The following is a 13,412-nucleotide window of genomic DNA, read 5'->3' on the forward strand; positions in this document are numbered from 1 at the left end:
ACCAGAACTTCTGAAATGTACTTTATTTAAGTAACTATTTTATATTGAGAGGTATCATTATTTATTTCAGAATATGGGCTATGGTATAGTGCTTAGAATAGGGGTGGGCAAACTATGGCTTACAGGCCAGGTTCGCCCATGAGCCATTTTAAGCCGGCCCCTGAGCTGCACCAAGCGGCTTGGCCTCACTCTGGCTGGGGTGCTGGGTCGGGGCTGCATCATGCGGCTTGGCCCCACTCTGTGGGGCGCTGAGTTGGGGGCCACACCCCTGAGCCTCTCCACACGCCCCAACTCCATCTGTATCAGAAGTAGGTACATGTGCATCAGAAGTAGGTGACCCCTGCCTGAGCCCTGATCCCCTTCCCACTCTCCAAACCCCTCCATCCCAGCCCAGAGCATGCTCATACACCCAAAACTTCTCATCCCCAGCCCCACCCCAGAGCACGCACACCCAGCCAGAACTTGCACCCCTGCCCCAGGCCTGCTCCCCCTCCTGCCCTCTGAGCTCCTAGGTCCCAGCCCAGAGCACCCTCCTGCACCCCAAACTCTTCATCCCCAGCCCCACCCCAGAGCCCACCCCCTCACCCCTGCCCACACCCCAACCCCAATTTTGTGAGCATTCATGGCCCTCCATACAATTTCTATTCCCCAATGTGGCCCTCAGTCCAAAAAGTTTGCACACCCCTGCATTAGAACCTATGCTGGTGTTATTGTTAAGACCAGTGAATCAGCTGGATTAGATTTAGCATTTGATAGTTATATTGAAATTGGTCATGTGCCTCTTCTCATATTCTGTTATTTTGCATGCTTGCAATCCCAGTGCAGGAAAGGTGGCCAGAGGAAAAGGAATGTGTTTGGTTCCCAAATATCAAAAGTAAGAGTTCAATGACCAGTCAATACGATACTTCTACTGACTGATCTTCGTGTATGAAATGTGATAGTTTGTAAATCCCTTAGCTAGTTGTCCTAATTAAACTCACTTTGCCTGGCTTTTTTGTGTTGATTCTTAGATGCTGAATCCACAATACTGGGCCCTATAGTTTTACTGTACAAACTGTCACATATATACATATTTTAAAATAGCTTGTTCAGCACCCAATGTGGTATGAGAACTCAGAAAGGCCTATAAAGGAACTACTTGGGATTTTGCACCCCTCTGTTCTTATAGGACAGTGATATGCGAGAAGAGGAATTGAGAACAAAGGAAGAAAAGACACCTCTTCATTAATCATAATCTTATAGAATAATTATTTGACAAGTCCTCCTTTACTATATCTGTACAAAAGCAGGCTCATATCTCAGTCACACCATAAAACTTGTAGAGATTTTTTTCCCTCAGTATGTTTGTTGATATTAACAGGATCTGTTGCTGTGGACATTATGGAGAGAGGAACAGGCCCTAGAATTTGAACATTACATACTTTCCCTTACCATTTCAGCTGCAAGCAATATAATGTAACTTATTGCTTTGTGATTTCAAAGCTCTTTAGAACTACTAACACTATTCTAGTAACTGTGAATCAAGACTAATGTCAAAGGGACTAAATTATTACATATAGAGAAGATGTGTGAACTTTAATGCTGGGTGTTTCATAGACTACTTCATTCTATATTTCAGTGTGGACAGAAGTGAAATATAGGGTCAGACAGAAGTGAAATATAGGGTCAGAATTCCATCAGTACACATAAAGTAACTAGCAGGTTTAGAAAAATACTTTCCCCCTTTTGAATAGAACGGAAGTCCCTTAGTAGAAAAACTATATATGAATCTGTGTGTGCATGTGAATATCTCATCAGTGTTACTAAAAGTGAAATGAGGGTACAATAGGCTTCCAAAAAATAAAAGTCATGGACTAGATTCTAACTCTGTGCTTTGGCTGCTTTGCATCACACCAGCAATGGAATCTAGCCCTAAAACCATTTTTACAGTCCTAAGTAAAGTTTGATCATCCAGTAGCAAAGTATTAGCATAAATTCAAAGTCGAGCTTTAAAATACCATGCAGGCACACCTTGCCTGCATATAAGGAATGTGTATAGATATATTTACACTTAATTAAGTAAAATAATTTTACTTAAGCACTCATCTGGAAGGAGGAGGAAAGAATACTTTACTGTGAAAACAGATTTATATCTACAATATTCAGAGTTAGTTCAGATGTAAAACATATATACTCCAGAATGCAACTTGGGGATTACATACTGGACGCAGAGTTGATTATTATATATGGGGCCTGAGCAAGAGGGAGAGCGTGTCATGGGAGTGATCTGACATCTGAAATATCGTTCAGTAGGAAAGGCATGCAAATGTAGCACATAATGTGAAATGGAGATTTGTAATATGGCTCAGAGAAGAGAATAACAGATGGTTCCTCAGAAAGGAATAGTTATTAATGAGTACATATTCTGTTACCCACATTCTTGTGCGTTGTGGCATTTTTATTTACATGGAAGGACTGGTTTTAAAAGTTTTACCAATAGAGATGAGTTGATGTCAAATGATGATGTATCAGAATTTGAAATACTGTGCATGTTGGATGAGGTTGATAATCTCTGTGGAGGGGAATTACTTGAGCTGAGTGAAGAGCTGCAAGCTTTTTGTACTGCACAAGCTCATTGATAATACAGTACTTAGGACAAATGTGGCATAAGAAATTTTTCTTCTTTATCTGGATTGCTATGGTTTAAGAGAACCTTGAAAAAACATTCTATTGTCATCAATATGCTTGTTTCTAAGAGCAAATGAGCCATTTGAGCAATAAGTTATATCCCTTACCATTGCATTCTATTTAAGTGTGATATCACTATGGTGTTTGGGATATATTATTTTGCTGCAGTTCAGGTACAGTCCTGGTTCTTTAACATTCCACCTGTTCTACAGGAGACTTTCTGCCTTAAAGGGTGAATTCCACTGAATAAAATTGAGTTTCTGTGAAACAAGACAATCATGGATTTTTCAGATATCCAAGACTGTAGCTGAGCGTCTGGGGAAATTGTTGATCTGAAGTCTGAGGTTCTGCAATTTAATATTGTTTTCTCTTTTTGACAAAGCTGTCAAGTGCATCAAGAACGTATAAAGCAAAGGTGGATGTTACCATATGAAATGCTGCTTTTCAACAAAGAAAAACAGTGTTCGATTGTTAGAAATGCTGATGCTGTAACTCCGTGTTCCTTTCTAATTGTAGCTTTTAGTTTTGTTAATGTGACTTGTTTCCCTTCCTCTCTGGCTCCTATATGCTGGTCATAAACATTACTGACCAGTTGGCTATAAATTCTCTCTACCTGAGAATGTTTCCATTGGCTTTCATTGTAATGTGTATGCAGTTAGCGTTGATTAACATAGTACATGATACCACTATGAATAGCAGAGTTGGGTAAAAGATTGTTCAGATGTTCATTCAGTTAACTGCTGGAAATGTTTGCTGGGAGAATGAGTCTGGACAAATATTATATAATATAGGAATCAGGAGGTTCTGAGTTCTAATCCTGGCTGTTCTTTGGACTCACTAGGTGTCCTTGGGCAAATTATTTAATCTCTACCTGTTTCCTAATTGGTAAATAGCAGAATAATACTCACCTGTTTGACAGGGATGTTTTGAGGATTAAATAATAGGCCGAATACTGCTAACTTGAATAAGCCATTTAATTTATTGGATAAAGTAAGCAGGATCTGGCCTGATATTTGTACTTTGCTTTGAACATATAGGATCAAATACAACTTTGATATAAACAATGAAATACTAACAAATCCCAAAAGCACTACGAATACCTGAAACAAAGTCATAACAGTAAAGGCAAATCCTAAAGAAGCCATATTCAAGGCACAGAATCCAAAGGCTGTCACATGCAGTGTTTTTGTAGATACTTGCATGTATACTACTAATTGAATGTCACAAGTTATGTCAACATCTTCAGTCCTATCCATTAAACTTTGTTTGGTCTGCATGGCTACTTACTAGATAATGCAAATTGCTTCTATTGCTACCTTTAGTATTTTACTTACTGCGTTAGCTGTTCTGTGTGTAAAGAGTTAAGCTAAGTTCCTTGAGACTTGACCTTTCTTTAACAGAAGTTTGTCCCATTATTCCTAGTATTATATGTGACAGCTCAAAAAAATTCTTACGAGCATCAGTTCTCTTTTTCTTAAGGATTTTGTTATCTTACTTGAGTCCCCTTTACTGCAAAGTCCCATCCACTTGCTAAAGGGGTGTGTGTGTGTGTAGGGGGGAGTAGGGTTGCTCTTGGTTTGTTTTTTTAACCGTGCTTAAAGGTAATTGAAACCCAGCTACCCATTAAATTAGATTTGAACAAAGCGAAAACATTTTTCATATGTGTATTTGAGACTCATTAGAACTTGTAGGTCTTTAGTTTCCTGGACCTTTTTAAATAAGGGTTTTACCATCTTAAACAAGGGTATTACATTTTAGTTAAAACAATGGACTAGGAATCAGGAGACTTGGGCTTAATTTGCAGCATTGCCATGGTCTTCCCATGTGACCTTGCACAAGTCATGTAGGGCCTGATTTTCCATTACCCTGCAATTTATGTAGTCATGTACATTAGTATGTCTGAATGGTTGTTTATACTGACTTTGCATTAGTGTAAATGACTAGCTGAGATACAGAGTAATGGAGACCTAGTCGTCAATCTCTAGTGCATCATTTACCCATCTGTAAAGTGAAGGTTATAGTACTTCCTTCCCTTGCTAAGGTATTGTGAGGCTACACTAATTAATGTTTGTGTGATGCTGAGATAGTGCTTGTGAACACTGAACCCCATTTCTGTAATCTTCTCTGAGTCCAAAAAAATTTGAAGTACTGTCTCCTCCACTGTCCTCTTGTTCCACATATGAAACCGTTCTTGAGCAATTTTCACCGTCCACATGTTTTTCTTAAAACAGTGATTATTTATTTTTTAGTACCTGCCTAATTCTCTTTTACAATCTTTCTCATTTTTTTCTGTGGCTAGCCCTGAATGTCTTGTATCTTGGATTGTTTAGGCTTATTATATTATTTGCAAGATAATGCATGTAAGTTTTGCATAGCTGGTTTTTAAATATTTTCCCCATTTCTCATTTTATTTGCACCTTTGGGCCAAACTGTGTTTGCTTTACTCACTCAAATGGCCCTGTTGACTTGATCTGAATCATGCAAGTAGGATGAGTAAGACTGGCCCTTTAGAAATAAAACTGAACTTAATTTATGAATGTTATTTAGTACTCACACATTCTATACAGGTGGAGCAGTAGCACCTAGGGTGACCAGATGTCCCGATTTTATCGGGACTGTTCCAATATTTGCTTGTTTGTCCCACGTTCCGACCGATGTTCGGTCAGGACACTGGACAAACAAGCAATTTTGCCCTCCGCTCCTGTGCACAGGCGGAGCCCGGAGGGGATCTCGCCCCCCGCCCCCAGCCCTGCCCCCTTCTTCCCCCATTGGATCCCTCCCCAAATCCTCACCCTGGACCCACCTCTTCCCCAAGCATGCGGCATTCCTCCTCCCTCCCAGGTTTGCACACGGTCCCGATATATCATGTTTGTCATCCGGTCACCCTAGTAGCACCACCTATACTGAAGTACCTTAATACTATCTACAGAATCTGATTTACAGTAGACAGAGAGTACATTGGCTGGTCAGAACTAATATGAGGTACAATATCTGTTAGCTTACCTTTTTCTGTCTTTTTAAATATTGTTTTACTCAAACTGATTCCCCTTCAGTGATGACTGCTTCTAGTTTTTTCTTGTTTTCTTCACTCAAATGTTCTTTTTTGGATATGTCATTTTTTTCAGGTATAGAATAGTTTTGAGAAGTTCTAACTCATGGCTTCAAAATTTTATTTCCCAGCATTATCTTTATTGTTTTCTGTATAAGAATGAAGTCATGAATATTAACAGATTGTCACTCTAATGTTTTCCATTCATTGTAAGGTCACATTTCCTCATTGTTTCATTTTTCCCATTAAAAGGCCAGCTGAACTATTAGTAAACCCATAATCAATGGTAAATTTCTTCTTTTTTTTAATATACAGAAAGAGCCTGGTATTCCAGCAGATGTTCCCATCTCTAAAAGTACTCTGTACTCCCGAATCAGCACTTCTGAGGCAGAAAATACCACAGATCTGCTCTACCAGCAAGAAGATTTGGATTCTGCACTACAAATTGCCAGACAGGAGGTAACTTTTTATAGTCTCTGAAAATAAGAAGTTTCTTCTGTTGGTAGTTTTTTTCTTCTTAGTTTTCTCAAAATCAATTCACCTGAACTAGACATAGTCTGTACTGAAAACTGTGGCCCTGATTTTTATATACAGTAAGGCCCCTTTACACTGCTCTGGCAGCATAAAAGGGACTTAAAATGGAAGTAGGTTTTATTTGCTGGGCGTAGATGAGAATCAGACCCAGTATATGGAAATTTGTATTATTTATTTTACATAGCACTGTGTAGTTAGTTACCTGCAATCTATACAACTTGAGTAATGGAATATTGGTTAATATTTTCAAAACAAATGTTATACTTTTTATTATTTTATAGTGCCTCACGGTGCTTCACAGAAAATATGAAAGACTGGTCCCTGCCTGAAAAGATGATTCAATCTAATGTTTAAAAAGCACAAACTGTGTGGATATAACATATACCAGGAGGGGGAGGGACAAGGAGGAATGTAGGTTATGGGTATTATGATTCCATGGTTATTCAGTTCAGACATACGTGCACGAATATAGCATTCCTTCAGGATTCATTACTGAAGAATTTAAAGATTTGGTCCCTTGTGGAATCGGATATAAGGGCACTTCTTCTACAGAGGAATAGAATAGCTCTGTAAAAGTATCTTCGTGTAATTAGGGAGGAGCATAAATTTAAACACAGGATTTACCACCTCTCAAAAGAGTTTGGCGACATTTGAGTTGGGTTCCACATGCACACATCTGAATGCAGGCCTTATGTTTTGAAATGGAAAAGTTCCTTGGGGGCTTATGGTTTTGGATCCAAATCTGGATATGAAATCTCCAGTGCAGGCCTTTCTCTAGTACAGGGGTCAGCAGCCTTTCAGAAGTGCTGTGCCGAGTCTTCATTTATTCACTCTAATTTAAGGTTTCGCGTGCCGGTAATACATTATAACGTTTTTAGAAGGTCTCTCTCTATAAGTCTATAAACTATTGTTCTATATATGTTAAATAAAAAAGTTTTTTTAAATGTTTAAGAAGCTTCATTTAAACTTAAATTAAAATGCAGGTCTTATCAGTTTAGTGCAGTGGTTCTTAACCTGGGGTGCATGCACCCCCTGGGGCAGGATCAGTGCAAGGATATTTTGCACCCTAGGCGAAACTTCCACCTTGCACCCCCCCCCTCCCCACACACACACACATTGGTTCATTGAGGGGCAAATCCCAATGAGCCTTTATAGACCCCAGGGGCCAGCCTGCCCAGGGGCTGCTCCCCAGATCAGGTTCCCCCCTCCGTACCCCCTGAACTCCCCTGGAGGGTGCACACACCCCCTGCGAGCCCTCCTCACCCCACCCAGGTGGTCCCCGCCCCGAGTCCACTCACTGGCTTTGCCGGGCTTGGGCTGCTGCAGCAGCTCAGCAGGGAGGAACCACCTTCCAGGGCACCAGAGAGCCAGAGCATCTTGCTTGCAGCAGCAGTGAGCCCCAGCCATGGAGGAGGCAGCACGGTGCAGGGGGGCAATTCCCCTGCAAAGGCAGCGGCACTGCTAGTGGGAAGCAGCTGGGCCCCCCACCCCTCCTACCCAGGCTGTGGCCTGGTGCCTCTCCTGGGGGCTCCTGCAGGCTGCAGTGGATGTATGCAGTCTCCAGCCCCCATGCACCTCCCCCCGGTTTCCCCCTCGCCTAGGGCTACCATATTTCAGCAATCAAAAAAGAGGGGAGAGCCCTGGCCTAGCCCCCATCCACTCCCTCCCTCTTCCCACCCCAATTGCCCTGGTCAGAACCCCCAACTCCCGCGCGCTCTTTGTCCCCTGACTGCCCCCTCCTGGGAACCCTGCCCATAACTGCCCCCCAGAACCCCACCCTTACTTAAGCCTCCCTGCTCTTGTCCCCTGACTGCCTCCTCCTGAGACCCCCCACCCTAACTGCCCCCCTAGGACCCTACCCCCTTCCTGTCCCCTGACTGGCCTAACCCGTATCCACACCCCTGCTCCCAAACAGACCCCCGGGGACTCCCACGCCCCATCCAACCACTCCCTGCCCCCGACAGGACCCCCAGAACTCCCAACCCATCCAACCCTCCCCCTGCTCCCTGACTGCCCCCTGGGACTCCCCTTACCATGTCCATGCCGGTCAGACACTGTCTCCACGTGGAGGCAAAATTCCACATGGAGTGCTGAGGCAGCAGGAGGGGCAGCGGCGACGGCAGCTCACACTTCTGGGAGCTGCAGAACCCAAATGCGGTGAGGAGGGAGCCGGGGGGTGCACCTGCCCGGGCTGTGGCCCAGTGGCTCCCCCCAGGGGGGCTCATGCAGCAGATGCATGCAGATGGTGGTCCCCATGCACCGCCTGGCTCCCCACTCGCCACATTCGCGCTCTGCTGCTCCCAGGAGTGTGAGCCACTGCCCCTCCCGCAGCAGGATAAGGGCCTCGTGCCCCAGCGGCTCACACTCCTGGGAGCTGCAGAACCCGAGCGCGGTGAGGTGGGGAGCTAGGGGGCCTGCCTGCCGCCGGTCTGGAGTCCTGGCCACCAGCCCCGCTCAGCCTCTGCCGGCCTGAGGTTGCATTCACTCAGCCGGCTGCGTGCTGAGTGGGGCCAGCGGCCAGGACGCCAGCTGGCAGCCATGTGCCAGGCAAAATCGGCTCGCAGGCCAAAGGTGGCGCACATGCCGTAGGTTGCCGATTTCTCCTCTAGTATCAGCATTGAATATTACATTTAAAAAGCAGTTATGTAACCCATTAAAATATAATTTAGTTCTAGTATCTAGCTACCTAGCGTCTTAATGAATTCCTTGGATTTACCTAATTTTGTTACAACCTGTTTCCTCTTTCTCTGTATAGACTGTGGCCAAAGAAAGAGAAGTATCTGAGTGGAAAGATAAATATGAAGAAAGCCGAAGGGAAGTGATGGAGATGAGGTGAGGCAGTCATTGATAAGATTAGTTGAATCTTTCTTCTTATGAATATCCACAAACAAACTGGGATTTGCACAAATGTATTAGTTATTAAAAAAAAATTCAGTATTTTTTTGGACTACACACTTTGGACTGATCCTAACTCATTTTCTGTTAGTTTTTGTTATTCACTGCTTTTGAAATTTACCCCTGCTCAGATACACATAAGGCCAAATCATCACTTTAACCACATAAAATCCTCAAAATAGTGAGCGTTAAGAGGTGTTGGTGCATTTGATCTTAGGCTGGTTCTCTGCCCAAGGGTAAACGTTCCCCTATTCGGGCTATGTTGTTTAGTTGTCATTAGTCAGATAGATAACATGGTATTGTTTCTGTTCTCTGACTGAATGTATGCACCTGCACTTTTTTGTAGGAATATTCACACTGGTAAATTTAATAGCATTTGTGCCAGTAAAATTCAAGTGCATGAATGTTTGCAGAAGGTGAAAACAAAAAGAGCACGAACAGAACAGGCAAAGCAGATTCATTTACACATCCAAGTGACTATTGGCAAAGAAGTTTTTGGCAGTATTCACCCAACTCTTGAGGTCATTTTAAAGTTCTACACAGAAGAAAGATCAGCTTGATTTTGGTTTTTGGGTCTATTTCTGCCATTCCAAGGGATGATGGTGAACTGTAGGTTCTCTCTGAAAGACACTATATTTTGATATATTGAATGGTATTGCACAAAGGATCAGTATTGTTTTTCCCCTTTACTGAAATTTTGGTCTTTGTACCAGATGTGTACCAAATGATTGTTTTCCTTATTATTGGTATCATCGCATAAATAGGTTGTACAAGACGAAGTGAGGCACAGAATGAGCTGGTCTGTCTCACTGAACTGGGCCTGAGAATATGATTAATAGGAAAAGAAACCTGATAACAGATATTATAGAGGGTTGTAGTAGAGTGGCGCCAGGGCTCAACCCTCCTTGCGGGCAGAGGGGAGCCACACTGGCCCACCACGCTCTGTCAACTTGGGGCCCGTCCCTTGCTGCGGGGCGGAGTGAACCCACAACAGTTAGCAAGTGGCCCAGGCCCTTAGGCAGGGCGGGGCAACACACAGTCTACGCTCAGGCCTTTCAGCGGGGCTGAGCGACAAGGTAACAGTATATATATATAAGCCCAGGCCCTTAGGCAGGGCGGGGCAACACCCACAGTCTAGGCTCGGGCCTCGTCAGCGGGGCTGAGCACAGGGGAACAGTATGTAAGTACGCCCAGGCCCTTGGGCAGGGCAGGGCAACACACACAGTCTAGGCTCGGGCCTCGTCAGCGGGGCTGAGCACAGGGGAACAGTATGTAAGTATGCCCAGGCCCTTGGGCAGAGCGGGGCAACACCCAAAGTCTAGGCTCGGGCCTCGTCAGCGGGGCTGAGCACAGGGGAACAGTATGTAAGTATGCCCAGGCCCTTGGGCAGAGCGGGGCAACACCCACAGTCTAGGCTCGGGCCTCGTCAGCGGGGCTGAGCACAGGGGAACAGTATGTAAGTACGCCCAGGCCCTTGGGCAGAGCGGGGCAACACCCAAAGTCTAGGCTCGGGCCTCGTCAGCGGGGCTGAGCACAGGGGAACAGTATGTAAGTATGCCCAGGCCCTTGGGCAGAGCGGGGCAACACCCACAGTCTAGGCTCAGGCCTCGTGAGCGGGGCTGAGCACAGGGGAACAGTATATGGCCTCCACAGGCCAGGGGAGGCGGGAGTCTGCCACCCTTGGAGGGGTGGCAGGGGGAACGCAGGCCCTCCCACTCCACTGCGTTCCAGGCCGGGGCCCTAGTAGCGGTCAACACCGCTAGCGGTCAGTGGGGGATCCTGACCGAAACACACTGCCATCGGCTCAGGTGAGCCTGCAGCCTGACTGGGGTCGGCTGCCCCCGGGACACTTCCAACCTCCCCCTCACTGGGTACCTGCCCTCTGCCAGCGTAGTCTGGGGGGTCCCAGATCATGGGTTCCTCAGGGTGTCCGGCGTCAGGAGGTCCAGTCCACTCATCGGGGTATCAAGTGTTGGGAGGTCCGGTCCACTCCTCAGGGTACCAGGCGTCGGGAGGTCCAGTCCACTCCTCAGGGTACCGGGCGTCGGGAGGTCCAGTCCACTCCTCGGGGTACCGGGCGTCGGGAGGTCCAGTCCACTCGTCGGGGTATCAAGTGTTGGGAGGTCCGGTCCACTCCTCAGGGTACCAGGCGTCGGGAGGTCCAGTCCACTCCTCGGGGTACCGGGCGTCGGGAGGTCCAGTCCACTCCTCGGGGTACCGGGCGTCGGGAGGTCCAGTCCACTCCTCAGGGTACCGGGCGTCGGGAGGTCCAGTCCACTCCTCGGGGTACCGGGCGTCGGGAGGTCCAGTCCACTCCTCGGGGTATCAAGTGTTGGGAGGTCCAGTCCACTCCTCAGGGTACCAGGCGTCGGGAGGTCCAGTCCACTCCTCAGGGTACCGGGCGTCGGGAGGTCCAGTCCACTCCTCGGGTACCGGGCGTCGGGAGGTCCAGTCCACTCCTCAGGGTACTGGGCGTCGGGAGGTCCAGTCCACTCCTCGGGGTACCGGGCGTCGGGAGGTCCAGTCCACTCGTCGGGGTGTCAAGTGTTGGGAGGTCCAGTCCACTCCTCGGGGTACCGGGCGTCGGGAGGTCCAGTCCACTCCTCGGGGTACCGGGCGTCGGGAGGTCCAGTCCACTCTTCGGGGTACCGGGCGTCGGGAGGTCCAGATAGGTCCTCCACAGGCCGAGTGTCGGACCGCTCAGTCGGCTCCTCTGAGTACTGGCCCCAGGGGAGGTCAGGCCAGTACCCCTCCGGGTACTGGGCACGGGGTAGGCCGGCCCAGCAGGAGCTCGGGCCCTAGCGTCTGCCTTCTCTGGCAGCCTCCTCCTAACTGAGCGCTGGGGCCGGGCTTTTGTACTTCTGGTCCCGCCCCCTGACTTCTGGGGGGCGGGGACAGGCGGGACGGGCCTTGGACTTCCTGTCCCGCCCCTTGACTTCCGGGGGGCGGGGACAGGCGGCGGGGCCTCCACTCGTGGCCGCACCTTCTCTGGCCTATGTACCTCAGGAGCCCGGGGGAGTGGGGCCCCTCGCTACAAGGGTCTTTAAGGTTTTTAATTTTCTTCATGTATTTTTAATTTTTTATCTTGTAAATAAGAGCCCTATTTCAGGCCTATTTTTTTAGTCACTCCTCTAAGGAGCAAACTGCCACAACCACATCTGAGGCTTTACAGGGGGAGGGGGTGGTTCTTAAAAACTTTTCTTGTAAAGACATTGCATAAACAAGCATTTGAAAGCAAAAATTTAAGGGTCATTTCAAATGTTGATCTATATTTACAACTCCTGCTGCTATCAAGCAGGGTTGTATGCATGGATCAAGGATAATAACATAATAGTGGATAGAATTGGGGAGCTAATTATACACTGCAAAATGTGGACTGAATGTTAGGAAATTTTTTTTTGACATTAGATCTTTTGAGGTCGTGAAATAGTCTCACAAGGTTCACCTTGCACTTTTAAATCTAGACAGGGCAAAACACTAGAACATTTTCTGTAGCAAACAGTCCTGCTGTGGCAAAGAAATGGACAGCATGGTCTCCTGACTTTCTATTTCTAACTTGTATGGGCTAGTCTAGACTGGGAAATTGCATTGTGTTAGCACATAGTGTCTAACAATAAGTTTGATGCCATAACTCCTCAGGTTCCTGATCTAACAGCATGTAATTTCCTAGGGTATACAGAGCTGTTAAAAACTCGATGTGTCTCTAAAATTCTTCCTACTGTAGCTATTGAACTCTTCTGTGGATGCTAATAGAGCCCTTCCTTTCAACAGAAAATCCCTACAGCTAACTTTGTTTTTAAATTTAAATTGCCTTTTTACAGCAAAATTAATGCTTTGAGAGCAGCCTCAGCGACTCTGAGCAAATCTGCAGGTGGATACTAAGAGCTGTGCAGTGCTTGCCAAAGCTCTGCCCTACTTTTCCACAAATAGCACGGCACGTGACTGTGCATTTCCTGGTTCCAGTCCTGCAAAGAGCTCTACAACCTGGATCATTACTTGAATGTGGAATCTCACTGAGGTCAACATGACTTCCCAGCTGGCTTTTCTGACCCCTCAACAGGACTGGGGCTAATAGAGGCAGCATTGGGCCAGTGTTCATTAAGGGTGGACTTTACATTAATTACTAGAGTCACTTTTAACTTGAGTTTCACTTTGTTTTTGTTTAGGTGGAAAGGTTATAAATAACTCATTGTATTTTGAGGGGTTATCCCATCACTTCCCCATTTGTTATCAACCTTTGGACTTAAGCTTTCTCCCACCCCAGAAC

At 46.2% G+C, this 13,412-nt stretch overlaps 1 protein-coding gene across 7 annotated transcripts in view; it reads left to right on the forward strand.

Moving 5' to 3' along the window:
* TACC2 (transforming acidic coiled-coil containing protein 2) overlaps nt 1–13,412 on the forward strand; it is a 226,270-nt gene that overhangs the window by 195,278 nt on the left and 17,580 nt on the right. For all 7 annotated transcript variants that reach the window (XM_030569225.1, XM_030569228.1, XM_030569226.1 and 4 more), the window contains 2 exons: nt 6,032–6,175; nt 9,006–9,082. In XM_030569225.1, coding sequence (XP_030425085.1) covers nt 6,032–6,175; nt 9,006–9,082 — 221 coding nt within the window. The remainder of the gene's footprint in view (nt 1–6,031; nt 6,176–9,005; nt 9,083–13,412) is intronic.

This window comes from Gopherus evgoodei, chromosome 7, assembly GCF_007399415.2.
Source record: "Gopherus evgoodei ecotype Sinaloan lineage chromosome 7, rGopEvg1_v1.p, whole genome shotgun sequence".
In the NCBI taxonomy this organism is placed as follows: Eukaryota; Metazoa; Chordata; order Testudines; family Testudinidae; genus Gopherus; species Gopherus evgoodei.